At 40.4% G+C, this 21,722-nt stretch overlaps 1 protein-coding gene across 1 annotated transcript in view; it reads right to left on the reverse strand.

The window, feature by feature from the left end:
• Positions 1–21,722, reverse strand: part of PARD3 (par-3 family cell polarity regulator) — a gene marked incomplete at its 5' end in the record, with an annotated part of 523,272 nt that overhangs the window by 12,824 nt on the left and 488,726 nt on the right. Inside the window, one exon of the mRNA XM_079699052.1 lies at positions 5,006–5,126. Within this exon, the coding sequence (XP_079555178.1) occupies positions 5,006–5,126 (121 nt within the window). The remainder of the gene's footprint in view (positions 1–5,005; positions 5,127–21,722) is intronic.

The following is a 21,722-nucleotide window of genomic DNA, read 5'->3' on the forward strand; positions in this document are numbered from 1 at the left end:
AAGGATTTAGCAATACGGCTATTAAAAGCTCCATTATCCCATCCATCAACAGTCTCAGCCAGTATGTCTGCTTGTGGGCAACACTCAGGTATCTGTAAAGTTTTAACAGCATATTGTACTTAGGTCTGCAGCCTGCAATTTAATTCTTTTAAAAGCAACACTAAGTCCTGTCCATATCTGAGCTCTGTGATAATAACCCTAACCTCAGCTATTGTTCCATTATCTTAAGAAAGATTTACAGCAACTTGCTGCTTTATTTATGCTGCACCTGGCACTGCTTTGGGGGAGGAAGTTCCTTTTTCTTCTTCTTCTTTTACTCAGCTTGGGAGAGAATTCACTTCCGTTATGGAGCTAAGAAAATGTCCTGGGCCTCTGCTCATGGAAGGACCTTTTGTGTCACAAATCAGCTCCCTCAGGCCCAAACCATTATTTTGAACAGAAGCCCAGGAACAGGTGTGTACTGTTCTGCTAGAGTAGAGAGAACATTCTGAAAATGGATAAGTTGAAAAGGGCCCCTTGGAAGAATTTTCTGCAGCATCTCTCTCTGTATGTAAAGCCATTGGCTTGGATATTTTTCTAAATGATACATCTGACTGCACTTCATGTGTGGGCATTTCTGACAAGCAGGACAGTTTCAATGAATATGGTCTAAGCTGTACACACAGCTTGAAGATGGGCTTGTGGTTCCTTAACACTAAAGTGATTACAAATAATTCCAGTGGGTGAGATCATGGCCTCATCCTTTCCAAACACAGTTATCTTTCAAGGTCAGAATACATATGGGAAAAGAATCAAGATACCAAGATATTTAAAGCTCATTTTGTAAAACAGATAATAAAAACTATAGGCTACGTTACATTTTGAACAACTGAGCCGCTCTTCATAAGGCAACAATGAGAATCTGTATGAAAATTAATACACTGAGTAGAATTACAGTCACTTTACACTCATTTACACGATCTGTAGAATGGAGAGTACACAGCAAGATCCCAATTGTTTGATAAATGAATGAATGAATGAATGAATGAATAAATAAATGGAGAAGGTCAACTTCTGACCCACAATTTAAGAAATTATTCCATTCCCAAGGTAATCAGCCTGTCATCCAAATAATTCCCCACTCAATCATCACAGGAAATGATCATACAAGCCAAGTTGTCCATCTGAAGTTGCTACAGCATTTTGATATACAATAATTTGGCCTATGACCTTCAGTAGTCGAGTTTCCTAACGTACAAGACATTCCCAAACATTTTTTTCCCAACATGATTGCTCATATTAAGCAGATAACATAGAAACATGTGCCAAAATATTCATGCCCCGCATTAAAAAAAACTTATAAAGAAACCTAATGGATACCAAATGGTTGCCACATCTCCTAGCACAAAACTGCTAGAGCTAAGAAGGAGGAAATGCTCATTTAGCCTCCAACAAACCTGGAGATCTTGTATGTAGATAACTAACCAGAAATAATTCCAATTAATTTTAGTTCCCAAAGATAGATTCCTCTGTTTCTCAAAGTTATATATTTAAAATATTTTCCAGCTTCAAAGAGGTGTTCTTTCAAGCTTTTTTGTGCCCACCCACAATCAATTTGGGTGTGGTTTCTCTGTGTTCAACAGTCCCTGCATCCTCCTCTCAAGATTGTAAAAGCATGCCTTTCCTTTGTATCAGCTCCACTGTAGGATCCTAAGGGCATTCTTTCTTTGTTTTCCAGAACCAAACACAATAACAGAACATAATCAACACTCAAGAAATTTGGTGAGTTAAATGATTCATTACGGACTAAAACATGCTGGTTAGATAATCCACTTTCCCTGGTAAAGTAAAATGGCACGACACTGCCCCTCCTGGGCTGGACGAGGAGTGAAAAGCCCTTGGAGGGCCTGGGCTGCTAGAGTTACGGGGTGTGAGAACCATTTCCATATGCAGCGGCTGTTTATCCCTTCAGGTTGCCACTGGCCTCTTTCTTCCTTTCAGCACCTTTGTGCAAATACACACAGTTAAGGATGTTTACCCTGCAACACAAAAGAAGCCTGCTTTAGGAAACCTAGCAGGACTAGGTTGAGTCATTAAGCCAAACAACAGAAGTAGGGAGATGCATGAGGGAGGGGATGTGGGACAGATGTATATGTATGACTGATTCACTTTGTTATAAAGCAGAAACTAATAAAAAAAAATAAAATTTAAAAATAAATAAATAAATAAATAAATAAATAAAAAAAGAAGTAGATGAACATAATTCCATCCTGTTGCTACACGGGAATAACACAGTTTCCTTGATCATCTAGAAAAATAAACTAAATATTATTAATAGTGATATTGTTGCAGAGGACAATGAGATTTTCATACGTATTAAATCTGTTGCACATGTTTTATAACCTCCCAAAGTCAGCTACGATTGATTTCCTGAGTTTTTCCTCCGGGATGCCAGTCGCATATTGCCTGTTCTAAGGTCCCATCTTCCTCACTTGAACCAAGGTGAGGTCCTTCAAACTGGGACGGCTTCTCCAATTTTTCCTTCTTCTTCTTTCATTTGCAAAATGAACCTTCCACAAACTCCAACTTGATCACCAAACCCCAGATCAGAACCTTTTCTGGCTTTGTGTGGAGTGTACTGAGGGTGCTGGATTTTAGGACCAAAAAAGACCTCAGCGATGATCTAAACTCTGGAGCAATGCCTCCCAGAGCTGACCATCCTTCGAGGGGATGTGGAGGGCTTATTAAAATACAGATTCCTGGGCCCCCACCCACAGAGGTTCAGATCCACTAAGTCTGAGGCAGGGCCCAGGAACGTGCACGTGTGACAAGCTCCCAGGAGAAGCTGAAGGTGCTGGTCCGCAGACTACACTTGGAGAAGCTCGGACCCACGGCAGCAGCCTCTGTATTCAACCCAAGGAGCTCTGCTGACATCTGCTTTACTCTATACCCCCAGCTTCCTCTTAAATGTTCATTCTAACAAAAGGTTTAGTAACTGACAATCAGCTACTCTAACCCCCTTGGTTTACAAGTAAGAAAACTGAGGCCTGGAGAAAAAATTTAAAATTATTTTTTCTAACCTGGCTAGTGGGCCGGCATTCTGTCCTGACAACATTTTTGTTCAGACTTTCAGTCTAGCATTGAAAGCTCCTAGAACCTTCCCACCTTCATCTCTCCTTCCCTACAATCTAACCACACTCGGGTCTATGTCAGCCTTTTCTCACACCATTCTTCGTCCGCCCCTACTCTCCCACATATCGAGTGTGATCATATCCTCAACACGCTGAACTGAACTCAATACACGTTTTGGGCCCTAATCACTCCTCCACTTCAGGAACTCCCATGCATGGACGGGGCACCTTTGATCCCAACATCATCCAGATTTTCCTGGACTCCAAAAATACACTCTTGACCGCAGCCTCCTAAGCTTTATAACCCTAGACCGCTGGCACCCCCAGCTCCACTCCCAGCAGCCTCCCAGGCTATCAGAGCGGTACTGACCACCGGTTCATCCCTGTGCTGTACTGACCACCCTGCCCACACGGGGCAGTGCTTTACCAGTATCCTCACCAGGCTTGCCTTCCTTGACTTTCTGCCATGTCTGTCTTACCAATCCTCATCACGGAATTCAACTAAAAAATTATTTTTCTAAACAACAAGGTCCTACAACTCTATTCAATATCCTGTGATAAACCATAATGGAAAAGAATATGAAAAAAATATATATATGTGTAACTGAGTCTATTTGCTGTATAGCAGAAATAAACACAACATTGTAAATCAACTATTCTTCAATAAAATAAATTTTTTTTTAGAATTATTTTCCGGGACTTCCCTTGGTGGCGCAGTGGTTAAGAATCCACCTGCCAATGCAGGGGACACAGGTTCAAGCTCTGGTCCGGGAAGATCCCACATGCCCAGAGCAACTAAGCCCGTGCGCCACAACTACTGAGCCTGCGCTCTACAGCCCGCGAGCCACAACTACTGAGCCCGCATGCTACAACTACTGAAGCCCGCGCGCCTAGAGCCCGTGTTCCGCAACAAGAGAAGCCAACGCAATGAGAAGCCCGCGCACCGCAACGAAGAGGAGCCCCCGCTCGCCGCAACTAGAGAAAGCCCGCATGCAGCAGTGAAGACCCAACACAGCCAAAAATAAATAAGTTAATTAATTTAAAAAATTATTTTTCTATTCCCTGTCCTCAAAGCATTATTGGCTATGGTCACACTATCATGTTGACTGGACCTACTAATACCCTCAGTTAGATTTTCCTGCCTCAGGCAGCTTATTTACTCATCTCTAGTTGACTCTCTCAGGTTTCCAAAGAAAGCCTTCACAATTCCCATCATATTGAACCCCCAAATCTGCTCCAATGCCTCCCATTCCCAGAAGTGACATCATCTCTAAGGCAAAACACAAGATCAGAGCCCAAGTTTGGGGCTGGATTGGGAGGATTAATTAGCCCGCCACACTGTGGAATCTGGACTTATCTTGGGGGCATTGAGAAGCCATTCAGAGCGCTGCTGTAGAAGGGTCCCTCTGGCGGCAATGGGAGGGAGGATTGGAGATGGGCTAGAGGCAGAGACTTGGCAGGGGCTCAACACATGCACACAGGAGACGGGGGAGAATCAAGAATCTCTAAATACTATACTTTGCGTAGAGCAGATACACCATAGACGTGTTGAACTGATTTATTCAGGCTCTGACTCTCAGAAAAATGTATATAGAAAAATACTTAACTAAACTTTAAAAAATGCATAGTTGAGAGTCAGAATACTCCTGCTCTGTCTTGTCATCAGGCAAATGAAACCTATTCTGCAACGGACAGATGGTGCAACAAGATATAAAATGAAATTAGCAGTGATGAAACCCAGATGGAAATGAGGAAAAGGTCAGTATGCTAAAGGTCAAAGGAATTTGGCTCCATCTTGTCTTGTTTCATAAAGGTCTGAGGTCACCGCTTAGTGGCTTTTACTGCAGGGAAGTTGCAGGACTTCCTACAACTGTGCCAAGGCACCAAACACTCACCCAGGGTTGTTCAAAGCTATAGGTACGTCGCCGATCTTCCACATCTTCATCCTGCTTTGCTTGCTGAAATTCTTGCCGGAGACGCTGTATCCGATCATGGTTGCTAGGAGTTGATCTGTTGCTAAAAGACAAAACAGGCAACAGTGAACACCCTTCAGAAATACAATCTGTGGATGGCAGTTGCTAGGAAAAAAATGGCAGCTTGCTGTGAAATGGTGCTGTTTGAGAGGAAGTGAAATTTTAAGACAATATCTAGGCATTTGAAATATGTTTTCATTTTGTTCTCATGATTAAGACTTACTGGGGTGATTTTAGATATTCAAGAGGGCAAGTGGTATTTTTAGACATTCCTTTTTTACGCAGCTCTTTAAAAGCCTCATTTCCTCTCGGTAATCTGGCAAGGTGTTGGCAGCAAAAATTTTTTGGAAAGGACATTGCATGAAAAGTCGGAAATACCGGGGTCCAGTCCTAGCTTCTCCACCTTCTTAAAGTAAGACACTTAACGTCTCTGGGCTGCGGCTTCTTTATATATATATAGGAAGTGCACATAAGAATCCTTTTTGCTCTAAATATAATAGTTATAACAATCAAGTGAGACAACACCATACAATATAGACTCACAAACGTGCAGTATTACTTTCATAATGCCATTATATGAAGTTCTTATTTATGAGTTTTCCCACATCTATACACAAAATCCAACACTCACAGTATACATGAAAAGCATTTAAAAAATAACCTCAGGTGATAGTTTGATTGAACCAATGAGTTCCTAATAATTTTTCCTTCTTTTTTATAGTTTTGAATTCTGTTTTATCCTCACAGAAAGCTTATAAGATAGGTGCAGAAGGTAGTATTTCACACACACACACACACACACACACACACACACACACACACACACACACACACACAAAGGTAGAAACTGCCATTCAGAGAAGATAAGTAACTTGTTTGAAGTCTCCAGTCTTTCTCTAGCCAGTGGGGAATGTGAGACTAGAATCCAGAATTTTCTGGCCACTAACCCAGCCTCATCTCACTATACCCTGTTGTTTCATTTAGTAAAACACACAGCAGACACCAAAGCCCCTCCCCTATTAAATTACATACATATTTAAAACAGTACTTTGCAAGAGTAATAGATATAACCAAAATCAATCTTAAATCTCACAGCACTTTTGGTGGATTCCATTCCCTAAGCACAAAATTACATCCAATCCGGACAGCTATTCAAGCACATTAGGTATATAGTTTTCCAACAAAACTTCAGACTTCCTGAGGACAAGAACCAAGTCTTATATTTATCACATATACCCCTCCAAGCTGCTGGCAGAATGGGAAGCTGTCAGCCAATAGGAGGATGGGTCCCTTCATTGAAGACATGTTGCCCTGATGACTCAGAGTGGATCTGAGTTCTTTTGGCTGCACAGCCCCCTGGGTAATGTCATTTGTGAGAGGTGGCCTGGAAAGAGAAAGTCTGTCAGAGGAGAGCCTATAAAATTCTCAAACTAACATGTCTTTGTATAATTTCACGTATTTTCAAGAATTCCAAGCGTTTGAAAATCTCAAATTGAAAATGATCACATCCAGGACTATAACATGGACGTCTTCTAAGAATAGGGGATTGTCTTTCATCACTTCATCTCCTCGGTGGGTTCCTGTCACCCTTATGTTTCTATCAATTTCATGAGAGCTTCTGGAATATCCTGTCGATACATTCAATTTGATGATTTTCCCAGTCAATGAAAACTTGTGTTCCTCTTCTGATAGATCTTTGGAACTGATCAGCCAGAGAACATGGCAAGTTAATCTGTAAAATGTGCTAGTTGACAACATGAAGCTTCTGTCTACATGTGGGTACCACTTTAAACTTCCCCTCCACACTCCTGAGCCTAGCAGGGTGTTATTCCTACTGGCTTTTAAATCATATATACAGCATCTTATCTTGTCCCAGCAGATACGTTTTCCAGATGGAACGCCCAATCCACAGAATTCCTCACCCTCCATGTGAACCTGTGATGGTGTAGGTATGTGGATAGATTCATAAGACAAAGGCTAGGAAAGCGAACATTCATTCACCTCACTGCCCTCTTTCCAGCTGTGACTCTTTTGTCCCCTGCATACTTCACAGCTTTTAATAGGGGGATTGTAGGAGGCTTGCATGGTGAAATATTTTACAGGTCTTAGTAGAAATATTTCCCTATTATTTTCATGTAGCACAGACAGTTTTAACCACATAATTATTAGGTCCATGAAGTCCAAACCGTTGGTGAAAACGGACCTCTTCTTACTATTTGTGATTACCTGAATGCGCAGTCTCCCAAAAAAGTGATTTGGTTATACGTATACTTGTATCTATTTTTTTCACATTCTTTTCCCATTTAGGTTATTACAGAACACTGAGCAGAGTTGCCTGTGCTATACAGTAGGTCCTTGTTGGTTATCTATTTGAAATATAGCCGTGTGTACATGTCAATCCAAAATTCCCAATCTATTCCTCCCCCCCACCTTTCCCCCTTGGTAATTGTAAATTCGTTCTCTAAGTCTGTTTCTGTTTTGTAAATAAGTTTTTGCATCATGAAATAAAATTTTTTTAGATTCCGCATATAAGCGATATCATAGGATATTTGTCTTTCTCTGTCTGACTTCACTTAGTATGGTAATCTCCAGGTCCATCCATGTTACTGCAAATGGCATTATTGCATTCTTTTTGATGGCTGAGTAATATACCATTGTACATATGTACCACATCTTTATCCATTCATCTGTCAATGGATATTTAGGCTGCTTCCATGTCTTGCCTATTGTAAACAGTGCTGCAATGAATATTGGGGTGCATGTATCCTTTTGAACCATGTTTTTCTCTAGATATATGTCCAGGAGTGGGATTGCTGGATCATATGGTAATTCTATTTTTAGTTTTTTAAGGAACCTCCATAATGTTCTCCATAGTGGCTGTACCAATTTACATTCTCAGTCTCACAACAAGGGAAGTGGACCCAGGTCCTTAATTTTAAGTTCTGGTGACCTTCATGCTTTTCATAGGACAAGACAAGTTCTGGAAGTCACTTCTGACCTTACTTCCAAATCTGAGCAGCTGGCGAGACCACTGTTTCACTCTCTTTTCCCTGCTTCCTTTCTTCTTATGCTCTAGAGGAAGCAGACTGACCTGTCTAAGACTAGCAAGCACCCGAGGGTTGAAGGCTGCAGTGGTTTTCTGATGGATGGAGATTTCCAAAGACTGGAAGCCCATCAAGCATCCTTGGGGAATAACAGCTGGAAGTCTGCAGGTGAAACCCTGGCTTCTAGAGATGGAACCACTGCAACTGCTTAGTTCTGCCTCTCAGGCCAGGCTCTAAGGGCCAATAACTCACATCTGGATTTCTAAAGCTCTTGGTTACCTCTTCTGCCAAGAAGGCCAAAGGAAATTTGAAATATTCATTAGCATTCGTGACGAATGCCTGCAGACTCCAATCAACTTATATTTGGGTTCACTGCCAACTTAAAGTTGCTCATTATTATTATTTTTTTTTGGTGAGGAATATAATAAAGATATCACCTAAGTTGATCAGATGGGTGAATGAGACAATAAAACTCTTAATGAGTCAGTAAATCATAATTTACCAACAGTGTACAGAAAGGAGGGATGAGGATGGGAATGACAGAGATGCTTTTTGGGTAAAAAAAATCTACACGGTTTATGTCCAACATTAGCATTTAGCCTTTCTTACACATTGGTGTTTATACACGTGCACACACTCGTGTGTGTGTGTGTGTGTGTGTGTGTGTGTGTGTGTATTTTAAACTAAATGAAGAGGGTTTTGGTCCCGTAATGATCTGGGACTTTTTCTGACAGGGTCAAGAAAGCGTACATTGGATCACACACTACGGAGATCCCTAACACACATGTACAACCTAACCCTGATTTAGACGGAACCTAAATCTTTCCCATCCAATTACCGTTAGAATGTACTCTCTCCTATCAGAGGTAGATCACACAGAGTACTAAGTATTAAAACCTTCAGATTGGACTCCTGCGATGTGCTTCACAAGCAAAAGTAGCTGAGAAAACACCAATCCATGCTAACTGCAGCCACAATCCTGTTTGTAGATAAGCATCCGAGCCTGGCCTGCATCTGTGCTGCACAGGTGCACTGAATGAGGAAAGAAACTTCAGAATCGTGGGTCTCACCACTAGACACGTCTTGTGTATGAATCTCATCATCCAGAGTGCTTTTAAAAAAATGCTGGTTGAGACTCATCTTGAGATATTCTGAGTCAGCCCGGCTAGTGCAGGGCCCAGGAATCTGCATGCATTTGAAAGCACTGCAAGTGCTCTATGGACAACACTTTGAAAACAAGGTCTGCAGGCTTCATAGTTGGGACAAATTCCAATGCCCGCGGGGCAATTAACTAAAGAGTGGAGACCCACTGCGCTGGAAGCACGAAGTATGTTCTGTGACAACTGGGAGAAATATGCTTGGTGTAGAAAGGGAGGCCCTTACTTGGTTCCAGGAGATTATTGCCCTGAAAGGATATGGGTCTGATGTTGCCTTCTAACTTTTCTGAGAGAAGTCAGAATTATAGTCCCCACCCTACCTTCTAATATATATATATATATATTTTTTTGTGGTACGCGGGCCTCTCACTGCTGTGGCCTCTCCCGTTGTGGAGCACAGGCTCCAGACGCGCAGGCCCAGTGGCCATGGCTCACGGGCCCTGCCACTCCGCGGCATGTGGGATCCTCCCGGACCGGGGCATGAACCTGCGTCCCCTGCATCGACAGGCGGACTCTCAACCACTGCGCCACCAGGGAAGCCCCCTACCTTCTAATTTTAAATGTTGGCTTATTTTAATTTTTCAATCCTAGGTGAGGCAAAAAAAATGTCTGTTGCCTGCTAGCTTGTAAGCTCTACTTTATATTCTACAGATGCTGCCTATTTTATATGTTGCTTTTCTAGGTTATTTACTTTCACTGCACCGAGATAAGGCTAGTGGACCCCTACTAACAGGCCCAAGAAGCAAATATTTTTTAAAAAAAGACCACTGGGCATTGTCCATGCAGCCTTGTCTCTGCTCCTGATCTAACACTGGGCACCCTGGCCTGCAGGCTTGAGTTCTGACCTATCTTTTCAGACCATCATATGCTGAGAGAGAGGTGTTTGTGACGTGACTGATGAATTCTTTATGGACTAAAAATACTTTAACATTTGCATGTTTAATTATGCAAGGGAAATCCAGAAAACTGGAATAGAGGGCATAGCCTTAAGACCCAGAATCCAATGGAAGGGAGAATAACCACTCATTGCTCTGAACAAGGACGTACCATCTTGGTACACACTTTCCTTCCTATAGAAGGAAGGAGAGAGGGAAAGTGAAGAGAGGAGGAAGACAGAGGGAGGGGATGGATCCATGGGCTCAGAAGGGGGAGATGATTCTAGACTCTAGTACAAGAGAAGAGACACTCCCAAGGAAGAGAGGAGATAAATTTGCTCGTATCTTTCTTTCTGTAATACGCTTTCTTTTTCTTTCCATCTTTCCAATTCTACCAGGAAGTCAAAGAAATCAAATTCCACCTCCTTGAAGCCTTTCCTAACTACTGCAGCCCATGTTCATTTTTTCCTTTCAATTCCTCAATAATCCTTGTCCTCTGACCCAGATACTGTTGTACAGTGTTTGGTACTTAGACGGGTGTGTGTTTCTCTTCCTTAAGTTTAGGCCCTCATTACAATCACGTTATATACATATATATGTATATATATATATATATATATTTTTTTTTTTGTACGTCACATCCCTGTGGCAGGTAAATTGTTAGCAAATATTTATGATGGACAGACTTTCAGGTGTCCCATGATCCCTGCCTCTGGGATCCCAACCTTTGTGCAACCCAAACACATGAGTGTGGGCAGGGCCTGTGACTTGCTTCTATCCAGTAAAATGAGGCAAAGGTCAAGAAATGTGTATGACTATATGTATGTGGTTAAATAAGAACACAGAGTCCATCTTACTAGTCCATCTTTCCCCTTTCTGGCTTTGAAGAAAGAAGCTGTCACGAATCCTACAGCTTCAAAGAACAGAATAATGCCAACAACTCCAGGAGCAGGGAAGTGGGGCTTCCCTAGCACAGCCTCCAAGTGAGAACCCAGCCTGGCTGATACCTTGATTGCATCGGGATGAGACCTCGAGCAGGGGGGTTCCGCTAAGCCCTTGCCAGACTCCAGACCCACAGAAACTGATACAATAAACATGTGTTGTTTGAAGCTAAGTCTGTGTTCACTTGCTCTGCAGCAAAAACTGATACCCACTGATGATGGCCTTGGCTGTGTGACTTGATTTGGCCGGTACGATGTTAGTGGATATGATGCAAACAGGGGTTTGCAATGTGATTGTATGGCAGGTCTCCCTCTGATGACAACAAAAGATAACACCTAAACTCCCTAAACCTTGCTCTCTTTAGCATGGACACACACACCACCACTATCACCACCACGTCACCTTAAACAATGTGAGGGCATTGTACACTATTAAATGAAATCAAGTAGCCTGGAAGGGCTCACAGAACTATGCCTTGTCCACAGTTGCAACCTAATAAATATTGCCTTTTGCAAAGCCTGTTGGTTAGAAGAGCAGAGTAACAGAGAGGAATCATACTTGATGAATGAGTTTTACCACTATCATTTATATGATTAATCACTCCAACGTTCTGGTCTCCTAGAAAAATTACACAAAGGAAATACTATTGCACAAGATGTCACTGAAAGATGGTAACTGCCAGATCTTAACACGTGAAACCAATGGAGTGCACTTTCCACTAGACACCAGTGTACAGCCAAGAACACCCCATGGAAATCTACCCAATGGCTTAGGGTAACTCCTTTTGTCAACCTCCCCATCACTTCACCAGAACGCCCCACTCTGGTTCTGTGATCTCTGCAAATCAGCCCTCATAAGGCCAAAGCAACAGTGCTTTCCCCAAGTGTGGGGAGAACAGACCCACCAACCAGGTGGTTTGGTAAAGCCAAACTCAAGGACTCATCCTAGTTTCTCTTTCTGGCAGAAATTGGTGACCTGCTAGGATCTGGCTCGACACACAACCCACAAGGAGATACTCCTGGTTAAAATGGGTTTTAGTTACTTTGCCAAGGATTCAGTTTCTAACAGATCTCCTTCAAATCCCCAATTTGCAAAAGAATAGGTACACAGTAAAGATTTTGGTTAACCATATCAGCTCATACCTTTGGCCTCTTCATGTTTGCTCTATACGTCTCAGCCCTAGCAATTTACTTTTTGGGCTAAGTACAAAATTCTATTCCAAATGCTAGTGAATTTCATACTTGTACTTGGCATCCAATTACTGGGGATGCAAAAGGACATTATTCTTTTTCCCAATTAAAAAAAAATGCAAAAGCCGATTTCCAAATCGTATCTGAGACCGTGGAAATAAAGCAGCTCCACACCCAAAGCTTTTTCCTGTTGATATATTTCTATCACCTCCCCCCAGGTATTCCACGGGCACACCAGATGGGAAAAGTGCCAGCCTCTCTGCTTAAGGAACTTTTTCTCCTCCACCTGCTGGCACTTCAAAGACCTATCCTCTCCGGATCCTGGGATGCCACAGTCAGGATGCTGAAACATCATTATGGTTTGCATCCCAGCACCACACTTAGAAAGGCGATAGTAAGTTAAAGCTTCCAAGACTCCATTCATTTATACTCAGATCCTGTTCTGCTGACTTCTGACTTCTCCAAGCCTTGACGATGTCTTTAGCTAACAACTCAAACTTCGTGCAAGGTTTCTGGGTTTTAGTCGACTTACTTAAGGGAAATGTTATCTTTTTATTGATTTTCTTGGTATTTACAGAGACGGAAAGACTTAAAGATCCAGCACAGTATGGGAACAACCTATCCTGCAAGACTACTCGTATTTTTGGAAACATTTTCATTGGAGAGAAATTAGAGTGTATTTCCCTCCCTCGCTTGATTCTTTCTTCTTACATCCTAGGAACGGAAAAGCTTTTAGTGCCTTTATTAGTACCAGTGGCAAGTCCAAAATTCAACTATTTCCTGGATGTCACTTAAAACAGACAACCGAACTGGAGCAGGCAAAAAGTGACACTGGAGAAAACATATGTAGGCCAGACCTGTCACATAGCTTTGGAAACAGGCAGCCAGCAATGACCACAAGCGTCTCAGATCATTAAGCAATGTCTTACTGTGATGTTACGCGTCGATGTACGGAGTTGTAATCCTTTCAAACTAGACAGATTGTCAGCATGATAAAGTGGATATAAACAGGTTCTTGAACAGGGATGACTAAAGTGTTGGTGGGGGGGGTGATGTTACTGAACCAAGAAGGGATGCTAGCTCAGGGACCAGGAACCAACGCCATTCAGAGGCTGCAGGTAAACAACGCTCTTCTCACTTAGATATTTTTCTCCACTGATTAGCAATTCCATAAAATATTCCTGATCTTGTAATCGCCAGACAAGTAGTAATAATCTACAGATGTCAGAACTGAGTTCTTAATTGCTGTAAATTAGTGAGCAAACCCAGGTTTCTCATTAAACCCATTACACCCCGTATGGTAAAATGGAGCACGTGTCATATGTTCTCTTTCCTGGCACTCAAATCAAGAGCATTCTTTGTGAAATCCTAGGGACAGACAGAGCAGCAGAGAGAGAGTGCTAGGGTGTGTTTGTGGCGGGTTCCTGTCCCCCAAAGTGTGCTTCCTCTAGGGGAAAAAGAAAAGCCTCTAAATGGCAATGAATTTGTTGCCTAAATTCTAACAGCGGGCTCCATTGTGCCTCATCTTTGCTTCCTTAAGGCAGAGTAAGTGGTATCATTCCTCTGAAAACTTTTGCTTCTCTTAGAGGAACCTGGAAGCACTTCTTCCCATGGCCCATGGTTTGCCTCCTGTCACCTGTGCGGGCGAAGAGGCATAAATTTCTAAATTAAAAGGGAAGGAACAGGCTAAAATGCCATGACAAAGCCAACTCTGAACTTCAGCTTAGGTACGCATTAGTGGGACCAGGCTAAGAAGACTGGCTTTCTGCTGTGGCTCTCTCAGACTGGAAGATTTATGGGGAATGGTGGAAAGGGTGGGAGGGTTAAACCAAGAAATGTATCAATTACCAAACTACAGATAAAAATAGCTCCCCTGCACAAGCTTCATTAAGTTTTATCAGCAAGTATCTTGGGGTTTTACACTCAAACCACAGGTCATAAATTCTCAGTAAATCCTCCATATGTTCACCAAACACCTGAATTCAATTTCTCTTCTGGTTGTGAAGGAGGAATGTGGTGCTCAAATTAATTATGCATGCAAAGTTAGTTTCTAACAAGGGCAGCTCTTTTGTGATGCTGAAAGGTATTTACAACATCTGAAATTTGGGGATAGATCTTTCTTCAATCTTAGCATTTTTATATTGGTATAAATTCTCTCTTCCAAGTTTGTACAGTGAAAAAATAAAGTTGGTGAATACCTTGTTTTAACGTTCGCATTTTTCTGTGGATAATCCCAGATATTTGTGAGATGTAACACATGGTCTTAATATTTACTATAAGGATTTTAGACAAATATTTCTATGGGTAGGTACAAATCACCTTGAATTATAGGGAAAGTCTAAAGTGAGGCTAAATGGCTATATTTATATGTTTATGTGTACATGTGATATTAGCTACTTAGGAAATATCGTGTCATTTTCAGTTTATTTTCAGTTATACTCATTATCTGTAATATGAAAAGAATTATGAGAAACTTATGCAAATCCCAGAGGCACTCACTTTCCTCAGCTGATAAAATTCATTTTCAGATTCTGACACCCATGATTTGTGGTCCATTTCACACCAATTTCAGTGTTATAAATCATAACAAATTAAAAATGTACAGCTATGTTCTCTGGGTTGAAAAGGTGGTCACCAATACTGCACTTGCTTCTAATGTGATGAGTCATAGGGAGGGTCATCTCTCTCCATCAGAAAGACTTGGGACCGGGTTTCACTCCAAGTCCCCCTCTGTGGTCATTCGGTAACAGGGCTATCATTTCATAAGCAGCAAAATCTCAGGAATGTACCCTTTGCCCCATTTTATTACTATCATCATTCTTCCTTATTAGCCTGTCACTGGGCTCAGTCAGGAGTGAGAAAAATTTAGCTTTACTTTTTCGAGGGGAATTCCTCCAGCTACAAAGAACACACACATGCACAGACATACATAAGTTCAGGACTCAACAATAAATACACGAAAAAAGATATTCCATTGTGAGCCTGAGGTGCCTCCTCCTAACTAGTAAATTTCACAGAAATAATACAAGTTGGTTTCTACCAGAAAGGGTTGATCAGTCTTCAGGCCACACTTCCAGGGAGGCATATGGTAAAACTCAGCACAAAAGCAGTATTATTTAGCAAGCTTTCAAAAACGATCAATATAAAACTATCAAAGAGATCGTATTCTAATAAACCTTTCTAAACAGACAGTCTTTGAATACTATGAGGGTGAATGGTAGAATCTAAAACCCCAGGGATGGTGGAGAAATCCAGATTGAACTTCCACAAGCCCCTGTGAGAAATGGGGGCTGAGCCGTGGACAGAAGCGGAGTTCTGCAGGCATGAGTCTTCCTAGCAGGCAACTCTGTGTGGCTTTAAACAAATAGATGGGAGAGAAAATGTTTTCCAGGTATGCCTATGAATTTAAATGCACTCTTGAAAATAAAATGTTACAGCCTATAAGAAACCACGTATGTCATTTTTCTTGGCATAGTGCAAGAAGCAGTTATAATTTGGGGTTAATACCCAAAGTGCACTTACTTTTCATAAATCGTGTGATTTTTCTTGAACTGTCTATTAAACAGCAAGGACATGGAAGGTTATTCTAATGGGTTAGAGAGTTGAGGAGAGGTTATGGATTATACTATTCATTCAATAAAACCACTGGGGATACAAAGGTTAGTCAGTTGTGACCTACAGTTAAAGTCTGTGCTTTAAACTAAAATATACATTTGAGTGTCTGAATAAAGAGCAAATGGATCTTAATATTATAGGTGAAAACCCTGAAGAACTAAAAGAAGAGTGAAAATCAGGAATATATTAAGGAAATATGAAATAAAAAAACAATGGAAATTAAATTACCAGAACTGATGGTTTTTGATGACAAAATAAAACGATTATCATGTTCTTTTTCACATTACAGAGGTTTTATCATACAAGTATAGAAACTAATTATAGAACCATTATTTTAATTCTTTAATCATGAAATGATTACATAGAATTTAAGGCTAACATTTTTTTGTTTTTGCATTCTCTGTCTTTAATGACAGCATAATTGCAAAATATTATACAAAACTAAGCTATGTTTTTTTTAGGATAAAAATTCCAATGCAGTGCTTAATATTCATGTCATAATTCTAAATAATGGTTACATTCTATATGGCTTTTCTGAAATGACTTAAAGTGGAAAATAATGTAACAGGAGATATAGTGCCTGTAGGTTTCATGAGTGGCTAACTCTGAAACATTTTTGATGCCTAGAATAAAAGCTGAAACATAAATTTATTCATTTTCTAAAAAAACAACATTGGATGGGCCCAAATAAAGAGTCTGCATCTATTATTTTTAAACATTTTAAAGATTATTAGAATATTTTTCTTGACTGGTAATTAATGTTTTTACTTCTATTTATGCTCTAAATTAATTTCATAATTATTAGTTAATAATTTTTTAGGCTTTTCTTCTATTCACAATTTGACCACGACCTAATTTACAAATTATTTACCTGGAAATAAATGAGACAGAAATGTCAATCAACTTAACTTCTCATTTAGGTTTAACTGAATTATTATGAGAAAGCACAAAAAGTGTGACCATATTGGTTTGGAATTAATGGTAGACATCATTCTTTTGTAAATTACATTTTTTCACAGTAATACTCGCCTATGTATAGTTTATATGTTATGATGCTAAAGAAAAAGCTTAAAATAAAAGAATCTCCTTTTTCATCACATCTTGTCCCTCTGACTACCCAATCCTTCCCCCCAACAAAAAAACCCCACTTTTTAAGGCTTTTAGCTGTTTTCTATGATATTTCTTTTTAACTCAGCCTGAGATAGTCAGAACGGATCGATCATCATTCCCAGTTTGTGATATACTCTTGATGATTTCTGCACGACTCACTTTCTTTCACTTAGTGATTTTTAATACTGGACTCAATATTATTTAAATTTATCAATATTATCAGTATGACTCATTACACAAAACAAAAGCTAGGGATTTAACAATAATCCATATCTAGCCAAATATCTCTGGTATTTAACTACATATTTCAGAATGATACATTTTTACTGCTATCTTCTGATTCATTAATTTTAAACATCTGTTTTTTCCTATTTCTTTACTTTGCATCAGTATGAAACGATGGGTGTTCACTAAACTTATTGTGATGATCATTTCATGATGTATGTGAGTCCAATCATTATGCTGTACACCTTAAACTTATACGGTGCTGTGTGTCAATTATATCTCAACAGAACTGGAAGAAAATAAAATAAAGCAAAGTAAATAAAGTAAAGTAAAATAAAATAAAAAACACTGCTGACTTCCTCTGAAGGTTGTGAAACATTAGCTCTCTTACGCACTGCAACCCCAATTCCCACTCCCAGTTCCTCCCAGTAGAGCTCTAGCACAACTTTTCAATGATTTTTTTTTAGTGTTTACATTATTCGTATATTGTTCACTGCTAATTCAAGTGGCACATCATGGTTACATTTCCTTTCTTCTATGACATTCATGGTTTTTCTTTTGCTTCATTTTCTTAGAGCCTGTCCCTACAGCCTTTTTAAAAAAAGACTTTATTTTTTAGAGTAGTTTTCAATTCACAGCAAAATTGACAGGCAGGTACAGAGCTGTCCCATGTACACCTTGCCCCCATGCAGACATGGCCTTCCCCACTATCCACATCCTCCACCAAAGTGGGGTATTTGTTACAGCTCATGGATCTACACTAACACATAATTATCACCCTAAGTCCACAGTTCACAGTAGCGTTCACTCTTGGTGTTGCATATTCTATGGGTTTGGACAAATGTATAAAGACATGGATCCATCACTGCAGTATCATATAGAGTGGTTTCATTGCCCTAAAAGTCCTCTATGCTCTGCCTATTCATCCCTTCCCACCACCCCTCCCCTGGCAACCCCTGATCTCTTTATGTCTCCACAGTTTTGCCTTTTCCACAATGTCATAAAGTTGGAATAATACAGTACGTAGCCTTTTCAGACTGTCTTCTTTTACTTAGTAGTACACCTTTAGGTTTCCTCTATGTCTTTTCATAGCTTGAAAGCTCCTTTCTTTTTAGCCCTGAATAATATTCCATTATCTGGATATATCACAGCTTATTTATCCATTCACCTACTGACGGACATCTTGGTGGCTTCCAAGTTTTGGCAAGTATGAATAAAGCTGCTACAAACATTTGTGGGCAGGTTTTTGTGTGGACGTAAGTTTTTGATTCTATGGGGTAAATACCAAGGAGCACGATTGCCGGATTGTATGGTAAGAGTATGTTTAGTTTTGTAAGAAATTGCTAAACGGTCTTCCAAAGTACTGGTACCATTTTGTATCCCACCAACAATGAATGAGTTCCCGTTGCTCCACATCTTCACCAGCACATACTATGGGTTTGAACAAATATATAAAGACACGGATCCATCATTACAGTATCATATAGAGTGGTTTCACTGCATTGTTGGTGTTTTGGATTTTAGCCATTCTAATAGGTATGTAGCGGTATCTCACAATGTGCATTTTTCCCTGATGACATATGGTATGGAACATCTTATCAGATGCTTATCAGCCATCTCTGTATCTTTTTTGGTGAGATGCCTGTGAAGGTCTTTGGCTCTTTTTTAATTAATTAATTAATTAATTTAAAAAATTTATTTATTTTTGGCTGTGTTGGGTCTTTGTTGCTGCGTGCAGGCTTTCTCCAGTTGCAGTGAGTAGAGCCTACTCTTCATTGCATGGGCTTTTCATTGCAGTGGATTCTCTTGTTGCAGAGCACAGGCTCTAGGCACGTGGGCTTTAGTAGTTGTGACAAGTGGGCTCAGTAGTTGTGGCTTGCGGGCTCTAGAGCACATGCTCAGTAGTTGTGGCACACGGGCTTAGTTGCTCTGCAGCACGTGGGATCTTCCCGGACCAGGGCTCGAACCTGTGTCCCCTGCATTGGCAGGCAGATTCTTAACCACTACGCCAACAAGGAAGCCCTGGATCCTTTTAAAAATCAGATTGTTGGTTTTCTTATTGTTTTAAACGAGTTTTTAAACGTTCTTTGTGTATTTTTTTTTATCAGATATGTGGGGGTTTTTGCAAATATTTTCTCCCTCTCTACAGCTTTTTTTTTTTTTTTGTGGTACACGGGCCTCTCACTGCTGTGGCCTCTCCCGTTGCGGAGCACAGGCTCTGGACGCGCAGGCTCGGCGGCCATGGCTCACGGGCCTGGCCGCTCCGCTGCATGTGGGATCTTCCCGGACCGGGGCACGAACCGGTGTCCCCTGCATCGGCAGGCGGATTCTCAACCACTGCGCCACCAGGGAAACCCGAGACTAAATTTTTAAAGCATTGCATATGTAATCTACAAAGCTCCAAATATAAGTAAATCATATTTTAATGATTTACCCAAGTCCTCCAAACTTTCTCCCCCCAAATGCACATTCTGACATTAATACTCGAAACAGTTTTCCTTCTTTGACATGTGATGAAATTCGCACCTTGGCTTTATGTTTATTACACAAGTTTACTCCCACTGGTCAATGTGGTGGCTATGATTTATAATTATTAATTCTCTGCTTCAATATTTTCTGGCCTCCACTCTTAATTCTCCTGCCAAATAGTGACCAGCTCCCATTTGTATCTCTTAAAATCATTCCACTTGTGCTCATGATAAAGAATGTGTCCTGACTTCTCCCACAGTACAGTCCTGCCTCAGCTACAGAGCATGCTTTGAGAATACAGTTCCAGACTCCAGAGACCCCACCACACACAAAGCTGATGTCATTTTTCAGGAGGTAGCATAGTTTTGTGGCTACTACATGTGAATTAATACAAGCAAATTAAACCTAGTATAAGAGCCCGAACAATCATAGTCTTAGAAGAACCAATTGATATTCTGAAGAACTAAAAGTTTATCAAAAGCCCTTTTTGTTTGTTTCAATCCTCATGTTTGAAAATCCTTCTAGAAAGCACTAAATTCTCTTCCATCTTGGAAAGAAGGAATGATGAATATCATTTAACTTTTTAAAAAGTTTCAAGATTCTCATGACCTTTAGTTCTTTTTTTCTTTAATAAATTTATTTATCTTATTTATTTATTTTTGGCTGTGTTGGGTCTTTGTTGCTGTGCGCAGGCTTTCTCTAGTCGAGGTGAGCAGGGGCTACTCTTCGTTGCGGTGCGCAGGCTTCTCATTGCAGTGGCTTCTCTTGTGGAGCATGGGCTCTAGGCACAGAGGCTTCAGTAGTTGTGACATGTGGGTTCAGTAGTTGTGGCTCTCGGGCTCTAGAGCGCAGGTTCAGCAGTTGTGGCGCACGGGTTTAGTTGCTCTGCGGCATACAGGATCTTCCCAGACCAGGGCTTGAACCCATGTCCCCTGCATTAGCAGGCAGATTCTTAACTGTGCCACCAGGGAAGTCCTGACCTTTAGTTCTTATTACTGACTACTCTGAGTAGGAAACAAAAGGAAGAAATTGAGTTGAATGTTACTCTACTGACTATAGGTATTATCCCAAAGCCCTTTCACTTTTTTTTTTTACAATTGTTTTTTACAAACTCCCAAGAGTAGCACTTCTGTAGGCATCTACCTCTTTCTCCTAAAAAGTGCAATTTGCAAACACATTGGCTAACTGTGGGTTTGCTTGGTTGGCTTCTAGTTAATCAAGACTTTATTGTATCATTTTGTTTAAATATTAAAAAATTTTTAAATTATACTTTAGCTGAATAAAATGAGAAAAAATATAATTACTTTTCTGGGCACAGTATTCATAGAAAAGCTTCTTTTCTCTAGTTTGACTTTTTCTCAGTTTCAGGGATTTTCAAATTTCCAAAAAAAAGAAAAATTGGTAATATTGAATTCCAGACACAAATCATTTAAAATGTGGATAAAAACCTTTTGACCTTTATAAGGTGATTCATATGGTGAAATTTTCACTTCTCTGTGTCTAAAATATTGTTCAAAGACTTTAATCTGATACTTTACTAATTTAAATAACTTTCTTTTGGGACAAAATCCTTATTTAGCAGGATTACAGATTTTTTAAAGATTTGTTTTTCTGCAATAAATGAAGAATTTTTGATCTTTCAATTAATATTGAAGAGCTGGAAAACAGAGTAAGTACCCAGCCAAGGTGCTACTGAACCATGAGTGGAAGGGGCAAAGGTCATGGGAATTCAGATGTACATTTCAAAACCAACCTTGATGCCTGAAGGCTCCCCAAGGCAGGGGTAGTGTCAGCTATACCTGAGGACAGAGGAGAAAGAAATGGAGCAAAGCATCTGCTAAAACCCAGTATGATCCCTTACAAGCAGATTGTAACACCGCCTTTCCCATATTTTTACGTTCAACTGATGTCCAAGTACTAGTGTGCAGGGAAGCTAAGCCAAGACCAAATAGACCTAATTATGTGTGTGGTAGCAACAGAAGCCCAGAACATAGATACAGACTTTGACACAG

Source organism: Hyperoodon ampullatus, assembly GCF_949752795.1.
Source record: "Hyperoodon ampullatus genome assembly, chromosome: 3".
In the NCBI taxonomy this organism is placed as follows: domain Eukaryota; kingdom Metazoa; phylum Chordata; class Mammalia; order Artiodactyla; family Ziphiidae; genus Hyperoodon; species Hyperoodon ampullatus.